This window comes from Stomoxys calcitrans, chromosome 2 (assembly GCF_963082655.1).
Source record: "Stomoxys calcitrans chromosome 2, idStoCalc2.1, whole genome shotgun sequence".
Lineage (NCBI taxonomy): Eukaryota > Metazoa > Arthropoda > Insecta > Diptera > Muscidae > Stomoxys > Stomoxys calcitrans.
Window position 1 is genome coordinate 190,629,756 of NC_081553.1, and position 20,302 is coordinate 190,650,057.

General features: G+C 41.7%; 4 protein-coding genes across 4 annotated transcripts; 2 read left to right on the top strand and 2 right to left on the bottom strand.

Moving 5' to 3' along the window:
- Positions 1-3,160: 3,160 nt before the first annotated feature.
- On the top strand, positions 3,161-4,297 carry LOC106091538 (S-formylglutathione hydrolase). The gene has a single exon (XM_013258083.2). It carries the CDS (start codon positions 3,285-3,287, stop codon positions 4,137-4,139), a length of 855 nt encoding a protein of 284 aa, XP_013113537.2. The 5' UTR covers positions 3,161-3,284; the 3' UTR covers positions 4,140-4,297.
- Positions 4,298-4,314: 17 nt separating this feature from the next.
- Positions 4,315-11,294, bottom strand: LOC106091537 (zinc finger protein 3). The gene is made up of 6 exons (XM_013258082.2): positions 11,021-11,294; positions 10,516-10,938; positions 10,141-10,451; positions 9,936-10,070; positions 9,763-9,873; positions 4,315-4,670 (listed from the first exon to the last, which is right to left on the bottom strand). Exons 1-6 carry the CDS (start codon positions 11,156-11,158, stop codon positions 4,487-4,489), a joined length of 1,302 nt encoding a protein of 433 aa, XP_013113536.2. The 5' UTR covers positions 11,159-11,294; the 3' UTR covers positions 4,315-4,486.
- A 3,385-nt stretch (positions 11,295-14,679) lies between these two features.
- Positions 14,680-16,525, bottom strand: LOC106091535 (zinc finger protein 3). Its single transcript, XM_013258080.2, has 5 exons — positions 16,302-16,525; positions 15,593-16,236; positions 15,400-15,534; positions 15,075-15,185; positions 14,680-15,007 (listed from the first exon to the last, which is right to left on the bottom strand). The coding sequence occupies exons 1-5, from the start codon at positions 16,449-16,451 to the stop codon at positions 14,860-14,862; spliced, it is 1,188 nt and encodes a 395-aa protein (XP_013113534.1). The 5' UTR covers positions 16,452-16,525; the 3' UTR covers positions 14,680-14,859.
- A 2,463-nt stretch (positions 16,526-18,988) lies between these two features.
- On the top strand, positions 18,989-20,292 carry LOC106091534 (large ribosomal subunit protein mL45). The gene is made up of 2 exons (XM_013258079.2): positions 18,989-19,124; positions 19,194-20,292. The coding sequence occupies exons 1-2, from the start codon at positions 19,080-19,082 to the stop codon at positions 20,205-20,207; spliced, it is 1,059 nt and encodes a 352-aa protein (XP_013113533.1). The 5' UTR covers positions 18,989-19,079; the 3' UTR covers positions 20,208-20,292.
- The last annotated feature ends 10 nt before the right edge of the window (positions 20,293-20,302 follow it).

Here is a 20,302-nt window from a genome sequence, read left to right on the forward strand (position 1 = left end):
ATGCTGCATTTTCTACACCGTGGCTAGGCTAGGATGGAGAATGCCGCACTTTAAATCAGCTGCTATCATCTCATGTGCATGCCACCGTTCAAGCAAATTTTGGTTGAAAAGAAGAAGAAGAAAACAATTTGTACAATGTTTGGCAAAATATTAAAAAGAAATACATAAAAAAAGGAAAAAGTAATCGCGTTTTATTTAGCTAACGGCATATTAGATGCATTGCTACATTTTACAGCATTATTTGGTTGAAACTACAATATACGGGCATATTAACATGTTCGATTGAAAATGTAAAAAGTGTAAAACTATGAGAGGGATAAGGCAGCATTCCCAAAATGTTGTCCCGTATAAGTGCAACATTAGTGTAACATTTTTTTTCAGAATCGAAATCACCATTAGATTTTAGTACTATGTAGTGCAGTGCAATGAAATTTATATGAAAATGACATCCATGCACGACAACAAAGTTCTGGATTAATTACTAGTGCAGGGTTATTTATTGTAGAACATCTGTAGTCGGGACTGCCAAGATATGTTTTTCACAAATAAGGGTTGGTATTCTGTTCGTAATTGTTTCGCGAGCGAAATTTGACAGAAATCAAATGCTTTTATTTTGATACCAAAACACGTTTCGTTATGTTTTATATATTTTTTCTCAAATAAATAAAGAAATACAATGAAACAAACTAAAATGATGCCGGCAATAGATTCAAGTGTTGCCACTATTTAGTTTTTTGCCATTTTCCTCACTATAAACAGAGTACTACTTTTTCGACGATTTTCAGCCATGGCGAAACAATTAAAGGTGGTCTCATTTGTACAACAACCACAAAGAAATTTGTGTGATTGTGTGAATACGTGTGCGTACATGAGCAGACAATATGCGAGAAAGAAGATGATAACAAAGAGAATGCAAACAAAAATCTAACATCTTAATACCGTCAAACCTGACCGGCTGTTAACAGCTGTTCGAGTGAGACCACTTTGTAAAATCCGCCTTGATTTTTAGCCAACATTTCGCCGACGTTTTATTTATATGGAGTTTGACAGCATTCCGCTCAAAACAGCTTAAGTGTGTCCACTTGCCGAAATATCTCTATTGTGAATGATAAAATAAAATTAAAATTAAAGTGTAGGACACGCACGTTTCGTGGCCGAGACCGAGAAAAAGAATACGGAGAGACACAGATAGAGATACACAAAACCGCAGAGCAAGGCAGAAATCAAGTCAAAAGACAAAAAAGGCTGGAAGTCAAGCGGACCGGAAAGAAATTCTGACCGTTGAGAGTATAGACCAGTCGGTCACCTGGCCTGGGACTTAGCATAAAAGCCTTTCGCTTGGTTCGAAGAAGCACTTTTCATGTTCGAATCAGTCTTATCCGGCATGGGTTAGCCGTGAGCACCATACATGCTGGAACATTGAGCTCCAATTTGTGTGGTGTTCATTGCTGACATGAGAAGCTTAGCTGCGAGCTACCGGGCGCGTCCACAGGTTGTGTAAAGTGGAATGCTCCATATGGAGTAACTGCAACTGCAGTCGCGGATAATCAGCGGTATCGAGCGGAGAGTCTCAGTGAGAGGTCGGGCGGCATCAGCTCTTGCACAAATACAGAGTGCCTATGATGCTCGCTATAACAAGGCAATTTTTTGGCGCCCTTAAATAACCAATTGCCACCCTGTTCCAGCTGTGATCGGTCCTTTGGACCGGAACGAGATTGCTCACCCACAGGAGCTTGAAGAGAATCACCACCTCCACATGAAAATGTGACTACAACAACAACCAGTCTCAGCCAGATGAAGCCCGGCGCCATAGGCTTAAGAGAGCTTTACTGTTTAGCAAGATTCACTGAAGCAGGTTAAGCCAAGCGATCAGCCGACATACATTTTTTTCATTTTTGACAGTTCTTGGCATTGTGGATGTCAACTTGTTCTCCTTTTAAATTCAATCTTTGTTTACGCTATCTCTTATTTGATTACATTTTCAATCGGCAGATGTGACGTCCTTAATGATGTTCATGGGGTCTATCCACTTTATGTTTTCGCAAGTGACCTAACCTTCTATTAGTGAATCCTGTCTAATGGGCCCACCGCTCCCACACCGAAGTCGTCTCCAAAAATATTCAACTGAAAGACGATAACTTTCTGATTCTTAGCAATTCCGGGGACCTGGTACCCGGAGATACATTTTTGAGTAAATGACAAGGGAAAACCTGCCTGGTTAATAATCCGTCGAATCGCATATGTCATGCCGCCACACCACATCCTCCAGCAGAGCAGAAGATAAATAAAGCTTGAAGCATAGGGCTGAGATCCAAAATGGCATTTAACGCCAATCTTGGGTTCTTCCTACTTGCCCCATAGCCCAGCACTGCCGCACTATCACCGTCCTTAGCCTTCAACTGCTTATCGTGTTACCAAAGGAGTAGAGTGAATTCCGTCCCCTTTTGACCCTATGGAACCTACTTTTATGTAATTTTTTTTATTTACCACAATATTTTTCTATTATCGAACAATCGAAGGGGAATAAGTTACGGAATACCACAAAATGTGATATTCGCCTTCGACTACGACTGCTGTCGATTTTCGCCTTTACTTCATTTTGTTATTTATTTGAATTTGGCAGTTGGTTTTCATAAAACAGCTGTTTAATGCTGCAAATTTCTACTGCCAAAAATGTTCTGTCATTCACAATAGTTGCATATGTTGGGTTGCCCAAAAAATAATTGCGGATTTTTTAAAAGAAAGTAAATGCAATTTTAATAAAACTTAGAATGAACTATAATCAAATATGCTTTTTTACACTTTTTTTCTAAAGCAAGCTAAAAGTAACAGCTGATAACTGGCAGAAAAAAGAATGCAATTACAGAGTCACAAGCTGTGAAAAAATTTGTCAACGCCGACTATATGAAAAATCCGCAATTACTTTTTGGGCAACCCAATATTTGTTGGGCACACTTTTCTTAATGAACAAGATTACCTTCGATGGTTATCTATCAAAAATTTCTTTGTACAATTTAGCTGGCTTTCCATGCAATTTTCAAACGCTTGCACTGTGGGTTATAAAAAATCTTAGTATTTCACCAACATAAAAATGTTTCCATGTTTTGACACAGCAACACACTGTTCTGCGCTATAGTGGCAACTCTAGTTTATTTTTTTTTTTGAGCAAAGTTCACTTGCTGGGCAACGTTGTTTCGCCCTATTGCGATTTTTATTTCCTCTGTTCGCAAGAGCCGGCATTTTTCGCATTTCTTTGCAATTTTTACCCGTTTTCTCAACCAAAAATGGCTTTGGAATTGGTATCGAGGTCCAGGTGTTTTGAAGGTGAACAACGTGTGTACAGCCATAACTCTGCCGTGCTAGGATGTGAGATGAAATTTGGTGTTTTTTTGCCACCATGTATGCTGGAAGGTGAAAAAACTGAATGTCCTGTACTCTACTACCTCTCGGGATTGACGTGTACACACGAGAATTTCATCCAAAAGTCTGGTGTGCAACAATACGCTGCCAAAGAAGGTATTTGTGTGGTAAATCCGGATACATCGCCGCGCAATGTCAACATTCCCGGCGAGGATGCTTCATACGACTTTGGCTCGGGCGCTGGTTTCTATGTGAACGCAACCAAAGAACCCTGGTCCAAGAATTATCATATGTATTCTTATGTCACTGAAGAGTTGGTGGAATTAGTGAACAAGAATTTTGCTGTGTTGCCAAACAAGAAGAGCATTTTTGGTCATAGCATGGGTGGCCATGGTGCATTGATTTGTGCCCTGAAGAATCCCGGCCAATATCAGTCTGTGTCGGCCTTTGCTCCCATCGCCAATCCCATGGAAAGTGATTGGGGCAGAAAATGTTTCGAGGGTTATTTGGGCGACGACAAGGAGTTGTGGAAACAATATGATGCCACTCATTTGGCCCAATCGTATGCCGGCTCCCCTCTGGAGATTTTCATTGATCAGGGCAGCGACGACAACTTTCTGCCTCAATTGCTGCCCGATAACTTGCTGAAGACTTGTGCTGGCAACGATCATTTACAAACCGTCTACAAACTTCGTCAAGGATACGACCATGCTTATTACTACATTGCTACCTTCATGGGTGAACATTTGGCCTATCATGCCAAATTTCTGAAGAATTGATAGTCGGGGAGTTTAATGGATTTGAATCACCTCATGTCAATCTTTATTTGTAATTATAATGTAGAAATTCACTTTAAGGATTTCCTAAAACTTTTGTGTGAATAATTTTTTTTCTTCTTGTTTTTCCTTTTATAATATATTTACCTTACTAATATATATATATATATAGTGTTTTGTCAAAGCTAAACAAAAAAAACTGATAATTATACAATTTTGTTTCATAATGATGGTGTTGTTGGTTGTTGGTAAGGTAGTAGGTATGCGGGATGCCTAAAATTTGCAGTAGACAAAAACAAAACAAAGCTATTTCTCTTAAGACTTTTTAACTTAGATTTCTTCGGTTCTATTTAAATCTCCAAAAGCGGTTGAGTAGCAGCTTCAACATTCACATCGTGGTATGTTTGCTGTTCCATACCCGTAGTATCAACCAATTGGGTAATTTGTTGAAGTTTAAGTCCTTTCTTTTCATGTGTCATCTTGTGACTGCGCAACTTGTAGTTTTGTTGGAATCCTTTGCCACAAATATCGCAACTGGAAATGGAAAACAAAAACAGAAATTATTTAAATTGAATCCAGAAAGAGCTAGATTGATGTAGGCCCTTTTTTTAAGGGAAAAGTAGACTTTGTATGGATGTGGTCTATGCCTTCTTTTGGGTACTCCAAGCACTAGCTCAAATTGAAAAATTTGCTCAACTTTCCATTAAGGGACAGGGGCGAGCTTTATACATATCAATGAATGATGTCCGGTTTAAAGTTAAGCTCAATGATAAGGGAGCTACTTTTTATAGCCGAGTCCGAACGGCGTGCCCCGGTGCGATACCTCTCTAGGGAGAAATTTTTCATGGCATAATAACTCAAAAATGTCGCTAGCACTAGGGGGGGGGGATAATAATTGCTGAAAAAAAATTGTTAGATGTTCGCTCTCCAGCGAACGGCTCAAACACAAACAGCATGCCAATGTCAAGGTAAGGTCGGTGGAGACTGCCCTGCATGAGGATGTGCATAGAAGAATCGTTTGACGCCAAAACGTACACCCTGTCGGTATGCATTGACATCGAGGGGGCTTTTAACAATGTGCGGATCAATACACTGATCTAATCCTTAGACCAGTACCGGGTGGACCCGGTCCTTAGAGACTGGATAAACCAAATGCTAAGGAACAGGTGGTTATATTGTGTGTGCCATGACATTAATATAAGGGAGAAAGTGGCTCAAGGCACGCCACAGGGGGGCATTTTATCGTCACTCCTATGGGTGACCACCATAAAAAACCTATTACAGATGCTGACCGATGTTATAATACTTTTAAGGGGTAAGGATCCGAACGAGCTATGCAGAAGGGCCGAAAGGGTCTTGCATATGGCATATGACAGGGCTAGACCCAATGTAAACCCAGAGAAGACTGAAATATGCCTATTCACTAGGAAGTCGAAGGTGGGAGCGTGATTAGACCAATACTTACTTACGACTCAGTAGTTTGGTGGACTGCGATGGAGAAAAAGTGCAACATAAGGACCATACAACAGGTTCAGAGAACATGTTGTCTTGACATAGGCGGAGCAATGAGGACCACGTCCACTAGGGCACTGTTGACTATTCTAGATATCCGGCCCATTGACATACAGTTTAAGTGTGAGGCAGCCATTGCAGCTAGGAGACTTAAGGCGAGTGGGGAGAATGGATTGATGATGGGAGCAGCTCATACCATCGTGTATGATGGAGAAGGTATAGGCATTGCGGCGTTGCTGATATCGGGGGGTGGGGAGGAGTGCTCCAAGAGGAGCGGTGAATGCGATACTTGATCTTAAAATTTTGCACTTATACGTAGAGTGCGCGGCGTTAAAGATTGACCTCAGACAGAGGTAGGCAGGGGCATGGCGCTCTTTGGATTTCGGGCATTCGTTTATTCAGCGAAAGGCCGCTGGTCGACTATGTGACTTTGGCGACGGAATATGTGCCTGGCGGATCTTTCTTCGATGGCGACCTGGAGGTTGTATTCCCTGGTAGGGAGCTTTGGTCTGGGTACTTTCCCCCATTCTTGGGTCCCTTTGTATGCACTGCTAGGTCCAATCTGGATGGAGGCACCAGAGCAGGTTTTTGTGATCCTCAGGAACTCAGGAATGTGATCCTAAGTCAGGAGTAGTCTACCCTTAAGGCGGCTTTGGGCACGTTAGGTCGTGGCTTGTCAGGAGATTCAAGATTCTGGGCACCTGAGGTCGTGGCTTGTCAGAAGATGCAAGGCTCTGGGCAAGTGAGGTCGTGTCTTGTCAGGAGGTGCAAGGACTTCTCGGACCTTTGGGGGCTGCTGTCAGATTGTGCTGCAATCCTGCCCATCAAGTGGGCGGCTGATCAGTTTTGGTTCGCCGATCTCCAAAAGTGCGACGCCAACATTGAACCCTCTTCTGTGTTGACTGTTTGGGATTCCTACTATGACGAATGTGTTTGCTCGTCGTTCGCTGCCGTTGTAGGCTGCAGGGTTGCCAAGGCTCTGTGGCCAATATTCTCTAAAGCAAGAGCGTCGATTTTTCTCTAGCTGGGAAATCGTGACTTTGGATTATTGGCGGGAGTCTTGACCGTCCACTGCGATGTCAGGTCGCTGACATGGCGATGGTCCAGGGAAGATGAAGATTTCTGCTGGGTATATGGAGATGAGGAGGAATTGGAGACGGTTGAGCATCTGCTGTACCAGTGCCTCGCAATGACGGGGAGACGGCGTAGAATTATGGATGAACACCTTTCCACAGTCATTCAGTTTCGACAATGGTGTGGGAATGCTGACGGGTCAGAACTCTAGCCGATGAGACTTCTTTCGGTCTCTATGGCGGCTTTTTAGTTTTTATTCATATATTTCTAATGGCTTTCATCTCTCCTTTCTCCCATTGCATTTCTTTCTAGGACAAACACAATGCACCAGAGGTCTCCAAGTGAAGCGGTTGGCAACTGCGGTCGCCAGGCTCATGTCATTTAACCTAATCTAAGCACGTTCCTGATCACAGCGGATCATCAACACGAATTTCGTAAAATGCATGGCACCCACAGCTTTCACCACACATATCAGTCGCAGTCTGAATGCGAAACAGTCTCATTAAGGTTCTGTCCTCACGTCTCACGACTTGTCAAAAGCATTTGACACGGTCGATCACACCATTCTGTTCAATGACATCATTGAGTCTGATCTCCCAAACTCGACGAAGGGGAGGATTGTTGTTGTTATAGCAGTGTGTTATACACTGAGGCGGCAGCCTTTGCCCATGAAGAACTCCATCGGATCAATCAGGTACGTACAACCGGCTGCCATGAGATTGAAGGGGAGGATTGTGAATTATGTTTGCGGCCGACAATCATATGTGCAGTTCAGAAAAAAAGTCGAAACGCCGTAGAGTCAAACAAGGGGCTGCCCTCCCCCAATCCTGTTTAAACTCTACCTTTCCAAACATCCCTCGCCGGAACATTGATGTCCAATCTGTGTAGTGTTCATTGCTATCACGAGATAGCAACAAGCTACCAGGCGCGTCCACAGGTTGCTAATAGTGGAATGCTCCATACAGAGTAGCTGCAACGGCAGTCGCGGACACTCAGCGATATCGAGTGGAGAGTCTCAGTGAGAGTTCGGGCGACACCGGCTCTTGCACCAATACTGAGTTCCTATGATGCTCAATATGACAAGGCCAGTTATTGGCCAATGGCTCCCCTGTTCCCGCGGCGATCGGTCCTTTGGATGGGAGCTAGCTTACTCACCTACAGGAGGTTAACGAGGATCGCCACCTCCACATGAATATGTGATTAAAGCAAGAACAACAGAGTCCTCATATCTTTGGCCTCTTTCGCAGCACATGGGAAATGGATAAGGAAACCCTGTTGACGACTTATAAGGCGATCGGGAGACCGGTTATAAACTATGGATGGACGCCAGGGGTTTGCGAAACACATTGCCAAAGCCTATAAATCTGTCCGAACGCGGCACTGAGGACCATCACAGGATGTCAGGATGCAATCCCATGGCAGCCGGTTGTACGTACCGGATTGACCCAATGAAGTCCTTCATCGGCAAGGGCTGCTGTACAACACACTGCTACAAATACAACAACAGGATGTCACCAAATGACGAGCACAGACCATCAACACGAGGAGGTTAACATCCTTGGGGTTAAGGACCATGGTAAACTTCTATCTAAACAGTTTTTTCTGGACTGCCATCTAGGACCACCGAAGCGCAGAGATTAGCATGTCCGCCTATGACGCTGAACGCCTGGGTTCGAATTCTGCCGAGAACATCATAAAATTTTTAAGCGGCGGTTATCCCCTCCTAATGCTGGCGACATTTGGGAGGTACTGTACCATTTGGTATGGCAGCCATGTAAAAACTTCTCCACAAAGTGGTGTCGCACTGCGGCACGCCATTCGGACTCGGTTATAAAATGGAGGTCCCTATCATTGAGCTTAAAACTTGAATCGATCAGCACTCATTGATATGTGAGAAGTTTTCCCATGTTCCTTAATAGAATGTTCATGGGCGAATTTGCATTTTTGCCATCTAGAGAACCACCCAAACTTCCGACTCACGGGGATGGCCCCTCCCAGAAACGAGAAGAAGAGCGTCTGAAAGCACTCCGCCAACACCTCACATTTCCACTCACAACTCACTCATACAAAACGGGTCTATAGGATACCTATCAAGATGCATTAACTGGTGCGACCTTATCATATTATATAAATATGGTACTCGGTGGGCGCCAAACAGCCATAGCTGATGACGAGAAGGACCTGTCTAGGAGGACCAGAACCACTCTTGCCCAACTGAGATCAGGATGGTTAACAGACCGAACTCGCATTGTTCAAGGTTGGACGATGCTATCTCTAAAATCTGCCCATAAAGCAGTAGTCGACCTCATGACACCAATCACCTATTTAGATGTTTTACGAAATCAACGACTGCAGAGGCACTATGGACCGATCCAGTTGAAGCAGCCATTGCCAGGTCAGGATGATCTCAGAGATGGCTGGGCTAGGAAAACAGAAGAGGAATCAATATATTAACAACGTGTGGCTACAACAACAGAGAATAGCCCTGCAACTTGAACCCATTTCTAGTTACTAGGCCATGACATGAACCCACTAAGAGGCGTGGTAAGGAAAATAATTAAGGATTTTGTAAGTAGCAAGGAAATCCTGACTTAGATTTCTTTTTTCGAGATTGTGTTTTATTATTTAGAGAGAACAACAATTGCTGGCTTAGGTGTTTACCCATAGCGACATGGGGCGGATTAATATCCGCACCCTCTTTTCAACCTAACCTATCCTTGATTCTAGCCGGGACACAAAAAAGTGACAATCTGTGGAGCCACTGATGAAAACATCCAGTGTACCTTTCGCCACCACTACTGCGAAGTTGCAAAAAGAGTAAAGAGCATTCAATTGCTACTATCTATCATTTTTTTTTTTGATATTCTGGTCAAGAATTATGCCAATGTACTTTGTCCCTTGGGACAGTAGCTTTACTTCATTCTAGAGCATTTTTCCTTCTATACCAGCTCCTCCTTTTTGTTGTTTGGAAAAGCCCATCAAGTACCCACGTACCTCCCATTGTAACGAAATATTCCCAATGGTTAACAACAATACTTACACATAGGGCTTTTCTCCAGTATGTATCATTTTATGGAATTTCAGGGTATTCGTATATGTGAAAGATTTGCCGCAGACATCACAAACGTATGGTCTCTCATTGGTATGAATGCTAGAGCAAAAATTATTTAAATTTTCAAAAAACAAAATGGAAATATTTGGCTGTCATCTTACCGATGATGTTTATTTCGTGTAGACAAATCAGCAAAAGCAGCAGGACAATAGCTGCATTTATAGGGACGATTACCAGTGTGGGTATTCATGTGTCGGGCCAATTGTTGGGTTTGAGCAAAACAATGACCACAGATTCTAAAATGGACATGACCAAATTATAAAAATTTGATTGTCAAATGCTGCAAACATGCATACACAAACTTACTCGCACTCATGTGGCTTAATGCCTTTATGTAGCTTTATATGCTCTGTTAGCCTTCCCTGTGAGGGATATTTGTTGCCACAAAAATCGCATATATAAGAGATATCCTTTGGTTTCTTTTGACGAGGACCAGTGCGTTTTCGCTTGGCACCCTGGCTGGTGGAGGGCTTGACAATAGTTCGTTTCATAACCACACGACCGCGTACTGGTTTTTGGCTGCCAGGGGAAGCTAAATCATCATTATCAGAAGAAGGCAACTCTAAGTCTTCTTCTAGTTCTAGGAATTCTATATCATCTCTGCTACCCACTTGGCTCTAAACAAGAATTTGCCTTATTAAACAAACCCTGAAAGAAGATTCTCCCTTAATATGAACTTACATCATTCTCAAATGCTTCGTCCGCCAGCTGGAATACCTCCTTCTCTTCTTCTTCGGTCATGGGTTCATAGATTTCCACAAAATCATCCTCCTCCTCTTGTATGTGCACCGTGTATTCCTCTTTAACAGGTATTGTGTTTTGTTCCTGTTCCATTTTGATCAATAAATCATCGCTGGTGGTTTCTTCCACCACAAAGCCATCTTCGGTAAAGGCCAATGTGTTGGGCACAGAGTCCGTCGTATCTTCATCACAATTTAAATGATCTTTTTTGTCATCCTCATCTTCCTCTACCTCAACGGGGGCAATGAATTTACTTAAATGCTTGTGAGATCTTTGACAGCATACCCGAAACTTGTGGGCTACTTGTAAGTATTTGTAACACTTGTCACAGATCTTATCGGGATAGTGATCAAATTGTTTTATCTAAACAATAAACCAAAAAAAAACATTGTTAAATGGCTTTGCTAACTTTTGCCTTTTCTTATAATGGGGTTTTTATTCTTACAGGTACTCCACCACATTCTAAAATCATACGCGTCAGATCCTTCTCAGCATTTTTGTCGAAAATCGTGTGCATCTCCTCTTTGGGCTGTTTCAGGCACACGCGGCACACCAGCCACTTTTGATTTAAACTAGATTTCATTTTCTACACCCGTCTTGCTATGTTTTCCTCCAAAAAAATGATGTTGAAACAATAAAATCAAGTTAATTTTCTTAAGCAAAAAAAATGACGCCTGTCGCGCTTATATTCTTTTGTTGTTGTTGGTGTTCGATTGGCTTTCGTTTTGTGAAACTGTCATTGTCATGTCAAACCAAATGTCAAATTTTATTTACGAATAGCCAAAAAGATGAAGTCGAGAATACATGTCAAGCGGTTAACTAACGGTAGTTACTTGATATTATAAGAAGTCTAAATTAATGGGCCCTTTACACGTAACAATTTGCAAAATGGCAATTGTTTTTTTTTTTATCATGGCGAAAAATAATCTTTCAGTCTGTATCTAATTGCAAAACCATAACAAACTCTTGTTTCGTAAAAGGATGTGTAATTTATTGTTTAATGGTGAATATTATCTGGACATTAATTTTACTAACTTTTCGCCTATAAGTAAAAGGTAAGCTTTTAAAAAATTGGAATAACGTTCATTTAAGTAAAACACAAGCTGTTCAAATTTGTACCGGCACAAGCTAAAAGCTAAAACTTTGAGTGAAGTTCATCGCACTATAGTCGCGGACAATCAGCGATATGGAGTGAGCAGTCTCGGTAACAGTCTCTCATAGGACCATTCGTGGCGGGAACTTTGTGGACGTTGGTTATTCAAATGCGTCAATAACTCTTAAGATCGAGTATCACAGGGCCAGTGCTGGACGGCCTTTCATTGAGACTCTCCACTTTATATCAATGATTGTTGTAGTAGCAACATTTGCATGTGGATGTGGTGATCCTTGTCAAGTCCTTATAGATGCTTACTCAGCGTTCCCATACATAGGATCGATCGCCGTACACCTTATGAAGCATTCCACTATCCGCAACATGAAGACACGCCCTGTAGCTCCCAGCTAAGCTTCTCGTCTTAACGAAGATCACAACATCGATTGAAGTTCAAAGCTCCAACCTGTGTGATGCTCATAGTTATCCCGTGCCTGGTACCACTGATTGTCCCCGACTGCTGTTAAAACTACTCCATATGCGGAGTATTCCTCTAACCGCATTCCTTGTGGGCTCCCGGCAGATCTCAGCTGAGCTTCTCCTGATATGCTCACAGTCATCCCTTGCCAGGCGCTTATATGTGGTCAACGAGGTTTCTTTACCAGCGTCATTTTAGATGCCTTCGGGTCTTCGTCGTCCGACAATGAAATCCTTTTAAAGGTTTTCCAACACCAATACAGGCTGATCAGAAAGGCCACAGTAGTCCAGAATATAAAGGCATATAAAAAAATGTTCACCCATAATCTTACGTGTTCTCGCAATTGCAGGCCATTGATATAAAAAGAGCTTGACCGTCTATAACTTCAACTACTCCTCGTATTCACAGAATTTTAAGAAGTATATCTTCTCCAGCGTCAGTAAGACGCCACATATCTGACGTTGCAATGACCAGTTAAGGCGTCTATTAGCAGCCTGTGGTTATGATTCCTCAGCCCCAGGAAAATCAACGTGGAATCCTGCGAAACACTTACCCACATGGCCAGGTCAACCTACGCCAGCCCACGCTTCTTCGCGCAGTTATCGTAGAAAGCGTCCTCCCTGCTAAGAAGGTTCGCTAGTTTAGTAGCACAACGCTCGTCAGCCATCAAATATTTGCCAGCTAGAAGGTAGTTTTGTTCCCCATCGCTGCTTGATGGCCCCAAAACCCAGCAGAACCTAAAATCCTTTCCCAAACTCGACATCACATAGCCCTTGGCCGAAGCCTTCAAGGCCGTCTATATGTCCACGTATAGAGTGACTGTCCGATCGGTCAGCCAATTCTGCAGCGACAACGTCAGCACCGCGATGACGTGCACATGAAAGACTTTACGTCCTTTAAAAAAAAACTTTCTCCCTGCCACTTTGCCCCTATCCATCTTAGATTTATCTGTGTATACAAAATCCAAGCTTAGATGGAGAATCCCCCAATTCCATGACAGCCGGTTGTACGAAACGGATTTACTCGATGGAGTCCTTCATCGGCAAGGGCTGCTACAATAACAACGGGGAATCCCCCAATCCCATGGCAGCCGGTTATACGTACTGGTTAGATCCGATGGAATCCTTGTTTTTGTTGTAGCCACATTTGCATGTGGAAGTGGCGATCATCGTCAAGCTCCAGTAGATGAGCAAGCTCGTCCCGTCCAAAGGACCGATCGACGCTGGAACAGGGTGGCCATTGGTTTTTGGAAATCCCCAGTCCAGATTTCCTTTCCGGAAAGACAACACCTAGGCCGTCCACCACACAGGAAAACCCTGTTACATAATTCGCTGCGACGCATAAAAACCCTAACCTTCTGAACATCAGAAAAATGTCTATAGTTCGAAGAACGTCAGGTTTTCGACTCCCTTAGTCTAAGAACGGTCTTTGTTGCCGCACACCCAACTTAAAGGTGCAATGTAAGTTCGAGAATCGCTTCCCCCGGGGAACACCTCCACGGTACAGACATCAATATCACCGCGGGAAGTTGTATCCTTCTCGATCATTCTGCGGAGGATAAAGCTGCTCAGAGCCTAATGCCATACCAGAAACCCATTGATAAGAACCGACCGCCTTTAACATCCATTGTACCCTGCTCCACCTAAACACCAACTTAGTCCTATGCAGTTGCGACAGGAGTAAAAGGGCATTTGCTCGCCGTTTATGGTGTTTCTCTTGTGGTGGAGGTAGCGATCCCCATCAAGCTCCTGTGGGTGATCAAGTTCGTTCCGGTCCAAAGGACCGACCGTCGCGGGAACAATGTAGCCATTGGTTATTTAAATAACGCCAATAACTCGCCTTGTCATATTGAGCATCATAGGCACTCATTATTTGTGCAAGAGCCGGTGCCACCCGACCTCTCACTGAGACTCTCCGCTCGATACCGCTGATTATCCGCGACTGTCGTTGCAGCTATTCCGTATGGAGCATTCCACTATCCGCAACCTGTGGACGCGACCGGTAGCTAGCAGCTAAGCTTCTCGTGACAGCAATGAACACCACAAGGATGGGACCTCAATGCTCCAGCCTGTGTACACCACACAGATGGGACCTCAATGCTCCAGCCTGTGCGCACCACAGAGATGGGACCTCAATGCTCCAGTCTGTGCGCACCACAGAGATGGGACCTCAATACTTCAGCCTGTGTGGTGCTCACAGCTATACCATGCCGGGGGATTTCTCTTAGTTGGATCATGGCTCATATATGTTTCGAAAAAGTATGCTCCTCGTACACTTTCCAAAAACAATTATAGACTGTTTTTAAAATTTTGTTCATACGTTTGTTTATGAACCCCTTTATTGCAGCTTCTAAAGAAGCTAAACAAACGATATTTGAACTCTTTAAATTTTATTTTACAGCATAAGATAAACATTTTTGTTACTAAAGATGATCACTAACTTAAATAATTTAAATTATTGGGTTGCCCAAAAAGTAATTGCGGATTTTTTAAAAGAAAGTAAATGCATTTTTAATAAAACTTAGAATGAACTTTAATCAAATATACTTTTTTTACACTTTTTTTCTAAAGCAAGCTAAAAGTAACAGCTGATAACTGACAGAAGAAAAAATGCAATTACAGAGTCACAAGCCGTTGAAAAAATTTGTCAACGCCGACTATATGAAAATCCGCAATTACTTTTTGGGCAACCCAATACTATCAATCGAAAGCAATGTTTAGTGCTTTTGCAATTCAAAATCTTTTATATCTTCTTCGAAATTATCTAAGTCATTATCGGCTTCTACGACTACCACTTTCAAATGGCGTTTTTCGTGAGCGTTTTTATGGTGAGCTTGCGAAAAGGATTTGTCACAGTATGCACATCTGCAAATAAGAGAGGCCATTGATGTCATTTTAAACAGAAAAGTCGTTATCTATGGGGTTAGCTTACACATGTGGCTTCTCGCCGGTGTGTACCATCATATGAACCTTCAAGACATTTGAATAAGAAAATGATTTCGAACACAGTTCACATTTGTAGGGACGTTCATTGGTGTGAATTCTGAAAATGAAAGCTCGCATTAATATTAAATTCAAAAGTGTACATGTACCAGGTCTAAAGCGGGTATTATGAAAGTAGCGCCAAAAATTTAATGAATGTTTTGGTCAAAATTCTGCCACACACATCATCTATTTTTGCCTCTTTTTTTTCATAATCTATTTTAATTTTGTGTGTGTGTTTACAGATTAATTTGAGTTTCTTGCACTGCACTGACCTTTCATGCTTGATCTTTGTTGAAGGATCTCCAAAGCTGGCTTCACAAAAATTGCATTTATATGGTCGATTTCCCGTATGAGAATTCATATGCCTGGACAACTGCGATGTTGTTGAAAAATGTTTCTTGCATATCCTGCAAATAAAAATGAGTTTTCATCATAAAATCAAAAACAAAATTACGACAAACTCACTCGCATTCATGGGGCTTAACATTATTGTGCAATTTTACATGCAAATTGTATTTTGTTCTGTCATGATAGACATTTTCGCAATATTCACAACGATAAACGCTTTCATTAATGATCTTGATTTCACGTTTTCTTTTTACTGCTTTTCTTGTGGCAGGTATCAGCAGCTCACCATCGGTGGCCCCTGTTGACGACTCACGTTTGGTTTCATCATCATTGGTTGTTTCATAGTAGTCAAAGTGCATGTTACTATCCTCATAGGAATTGGTATCCTCGCTCATTAGACCTGCAGCTTCTTGGCTGGACTCATTGATTTCCTCATACACATATTGGTCGTCATCTTCGTCTTCGTCCGCAGGAGTGCTAAGGTCATATTCTTCGATTAGCGAGAGGGTATTGGTTTTTTCATCTGTAATAAATTCGTCCATACGTTGCTTTGTGCTGCTAGTTATGACCACACTATCACTGTCATCATCCTCTTTGGAAATTATATTGTCTTCGGCATCTTCCTCTTCTTTAAGAGGGTTTATAAATTGCTTTAACTGTTCCTGGGACTGTTCACACAAATCTCGAAATTTATGGGCAGCCTTCAACAATAACAAACAACGGCTGCATATTTTGTTGGGTAGATTGTTTTGTGGATAAACCTTATAATGCATCAAAAAACCAAAACGAATTATTTTAATAAGCAAATATTTTATGTTTCGTTTACCTTTATGCCTCCGTATTGCTCTATTTTATCCTGCAAATTTCCTAATTCGGTTGTTTCATTCCCTTCGTCAAATATTGAATATAGACACTGACCCGAATTCTTTAGACAAATGCGGCAGATATTCCACCTAGAATTTGTACTGGACAACATTACGTTACTTTTATTTCTTCAAATATTTATATTTTCAAAATTTTATAATTTAATGTGGTTGGTGATGCTGTGGAAAAATGTCTAACATATGTTTGTTGCTAAAATAGCGTTGCCACTTGCTAACGTATGATGGTAATGCTCGCTAATGGTAACACTAATACCCTAATGCAGAACTACATCGAAAGCGGCGGCGGTTGTCGATTTTCGATGCTAGAGAAATCATTAGCAGCCAAAACCCTAACTTATATATAGTCAAGGCGGATTTAACAAGGTGGTCTCACGCGAACAGCTGTTAACAGCCGGCCAGGTTTGACCTATTAAGTTGTCATATTTTTGATTGTATTCTTTTTATACCCTCCACCATAGGATGGGGGTATATTAATTTCGTCTATCTGTTTGTAACTCTTCCAAATATAAGTATAAAACCCCATAAAGTATATATATTCTTGATCGTCATGACATTTAAGTCGATCTAGCCATGCCCATTCGTCTGTCCGTCCGTCCGTCTGTCTGTCCAAAGCACGCCAACTTTCGAAGGAGTAAACCTAGCCCCTTGAAATTTTGCACAAATACTTTTTATTAGTGTAGGTTGGTTGGGATTGTAAATGGGCCATATCGGTCCATGTTTTGATATAGCTGTCATATAAACCGATCTTGGATCTTGACTTCACTCGAAGGTGCAATTCTTATCCGATTTGGCTGAAATTTTACATGACGTGTTTTATTATGACCTCTAACAAGTGCTAAGTTTGGTTCAAATCGGTATATAACCTGGTATAGTTGCCATATAAACCGATCTGGTGTCTTGATCTCTTAATGGTTTAAATCGGCCCATAACCTGATATAGTTGTCATATAAACCGATCTGGGTTCTTGACTTCTTGAGCCACTAGAGGGTGCAATTATTATCCGATTTAGCAGATATTTTGCATGAAGTGGTTTCGTTATGACTTTCTACAACTGTGCTAAGTATGGTTCAGATCGGTTCATAACCTGGTATTGCTGCTATATAAACCAATCTGGGGTCTTGACTTCTTCAGCCACTAGAGGGCGCAATTATTATCCGATTTGGCTGAAACTTTGCATGATGTGGTTTCGTTATGAATTTCTACAGCTGTGCTAAGTATGGTTCAAATCGGTCCATAACCTGACATAGCTGCCACATAATCCGATCTGGGATCTTGACTTTTTGAGCCTCTAAAGGGCGCAATTATTATAGTCCAATATAGCCCCCATATAGACCGATCCGCCGATTTAGGGTCTTAGGCCCATATTAGCTACATTTATCATCCGATTTTGATGAAATTTGGGACAGCGAGTTGTGTTACGCCCTTCGACATCCTTCTTAAATTTGGCCCAGATATGTCCAGAGGGCAAAAGCTGTCATATAGACCGATCTGCCGATTTAGGGTCTTAGGCCCATTAAAGCCACATTTATTATCCGATTTTACTGAAATTTGGGAGAGTCGTTCTAAGGCCCTTTGACATCCTTCTTCAATTTGGATCAGATCGGTCCAGATTTGGATATAGCTGACGTATAGACCGATCTCTAGATTAAATGAGCCCATAAAAGGCGCATTTATTGTCCGATGTCGCCGAAATTTGAGACAGTGAGTTAAGTTAAGCCCCTCGACATACTTCTGCAATATGGCACAGATTGGTCCAGATTTGGATATAGCTGCCCTATAGACCGATATCTTGATTTAAAGTTTTGATCCAATAAAAGGCGCGATATCGCCTTTGGGACAGTGATTTGTGTAAGGACCTTCGACATTCTTCTTCGATTTGGCTCAAATCGGACCAGATTTGGATATAGCTGCCATATAGACCGAATTCTCGATTTAAAGTCTTGGTCCCATAAAAGGCACATTTATAATCCGATTGCACTGAAATTTGACGTATTGACTTATGTTAGTCTTTTCGACATCCGTGTCGTATATGGTTCAGATCGGTTTATTTTTAGATATAGCTACTAAAAACATCAATATTTTGTTATACACAATAGAACAATGACTTGTACTTATTAGTATTTGGTCCAAATCGGAACGTATTTTGATATATCTGCTATGGGGCATAAGGTATGCATTTTTCACCGTATTTTGACGAAAGGTGGCTTACGTATATATCCGAGGTGATGGGTATCCAAATTTCGTCCCGGTCGAACTTAACGCCTTTTTACTTATTTTTGCATTTTCTTTGCCGTTTTCTTCTTTTTCGCATCATCTATGCTCATGTACGCACATATTCTGTACACGTACAAATTTCTTTGTGTGTGTTGGCAAATCGTCGAAGTTTGATGACAAGATGGCGATTTCATCATATAGTTTTTATGTTGTTGTACGCATGCAACAATCATGAATTCTATTCGAATTTCGTATGCCGTTATTATTTTTGATCTCTTTGCACGTTACATGTCCCCAGCAACGGTTGCTTCGTATAAAACTCTTGATTGTGTGATGCCATATAATGTGTAATGTTACCCTGGCCTTTAAGCTTCCTTAATAAACATATGGCAACACTCCAACACCCTGGTAAATGTCATTTCCATATGATTGTTAAGTTTATAGTGGGGTTGAATTAACTTGGTTTTTTCTAATCGGCAAAACATAAATTAAAACTTACGTAAACAATGGAAATCTTATCCCTCAATAGGAACTGCATAAAGTTCTTGCAGGTAAGTACTAACAAATCATTGATGGTCATAATAAGTGTATATTAATTTGCTTGAATTACGTGTTTCTAGCATTTTCGGCCAGGCATGTTGTCACCCGGTGTTGAGTCCTTGGTTCAGGCACAGCAAGTACGTCATCGCCAGACCAAGCATTGGAATCCCAAATTCAAGAAGCTACGTAAATTGAAGTTTGTTAAAATGGATCTGCCCGATTTCAATGAAAAGTCCTCTGATTTACCCAAAGAAGAGCTTAAGAAACGCATGAAGGAACGTGGTTATGTGCCTCCACGCCCTTGGCTGGAAAGACCTTTTCATATCAGCTGTACGGGTGGTATATTTGAGCCTTATGTCCCTCCAGAAGGCGATGGCAAAAAGTCATTCATCTCTACGGCAGGAGCCAAACAAAAGTTTGAATTTCTGGAAAAGAAATCGAAAAGTATGTTGGCAGTGCGTAAAATCCGTGGCTATGAGGAAGATTTCGATACAGACAATTTTGCCAGCACTGCCCAGGATATCTATATTGCAGGTCATAAATATATGGCCGCAAAGGATAAGCATAAGCTGAGAGAATATATAACCGAACGTTGTTATCCCGAAATGATGCATAATGTCAAGGATAAAACCATACACTGGAGTTTTCTTAAATCTCTAGAGCCACCACGCATGGTTCATGCTAGAGTTACAGATGTCATCTCCAAGGAAAATCTTTTCGCTCAGGTCACAGTGCGCTTCCACACACAACAATTGCTGGCCATCTATGATCGTTTTGGTCGCCTTATGCATGGCAGTGAGATAGTGGCAAAAGATGTGCTAGAGTATGTGGTGTTTGAGAAACATATTTCCAATGAATATGGACGCTGGCGTTTACATGATAAGATTATACCCGATTGGTTGCCGCCCAAGCAACCAGCACCAATTACCTATCAACTAATTGAAGAGACCGTCGAGGAAGAGGCCACGACGGAAACCCCCAAACAATTGGAAGAGGGCCAGAAGAAACTGGAGGCAACGGAGCCGGAACAGGCTCAAGTTGTGGCATCCTCATCGGCAAGTTCGACATCAAAACCAAATGCTACGGCCATTTGATTGTATTATTTAATGTTGGGCTGGCATTTTAAACGTTTACGTTTGAATACTGTTTAATAAATTTAATTTTTCTTTTGTTTTCGAATATGGTTTGT

Excerpts from the sequence above, each read along its gene's own strand:
- LOC106091538 (XM_013258083.2), top strand. The coding sequence starts at position 3,285 with ATGGCTTTGGAATTGGTATCGAGGTCCAGGTGTTTTGAAGGTGAACAA.
- LOC106091537 (XM_013258082.2), bottom strand. The coding sequence starts at position 11,158 with ATGAAATCTAGTTTAAATCAAAAGTGGCTGGTGTGCCGCGTGTGCCTG. Across the intron at positions 10,939-11,020 it reads TAGAATGTGGTGGAGTACCT|ATAAAACAATTTGATCACTA; the intron begins GTAAGAATAAAA and ends TTTATTGTTTAG. Across the intron at positions 4,671-9,762 it reads ACTGGAGAAAAGCCCTATGT|TTGCGATATTTGTGGCAAAG; the intron begins GTAAGTATTGTT and ends TTCCATTTCCAG.
- LOC106091535 (XM_013258080.2), bottom strand. The coding sequence starts at position 16,451 with ATGTTGTCCAGTACAAATTCTAGGTGGAATATCTGCCGCATTTGTCTA. Across the intron at positions 16,237-16,301 it reads AGCAATACGGAGGCATAAAG|GTTTATCCACAAAACAATCT; the intron begins GTAAACGAAACA and ends ATGCATTATAAG. Across the intron at positions 15,186-15,399 it reads ACAAAGATCAAGCATGAAAG|AATTCACACCAATGAACGTC; the intron begins GTCAGTGCAGTG and ends TTTCATTTTCAG.
- LOC106091534 (XM_013258079.2), top strand. The coding sequence starts at position 19,080 with ATGGAAATCTTATCCCTCAATAGGAACTGCATAAAGTTCTTGCAG. Across the intron at positions 19,125-19,193 it reads ACTGCATAAAGTTCTTGCAG|CATTTTCGGCCAGGCATGTT; the intron begins GTAAGTACTAAC and ends ACGTGTTTCTAG.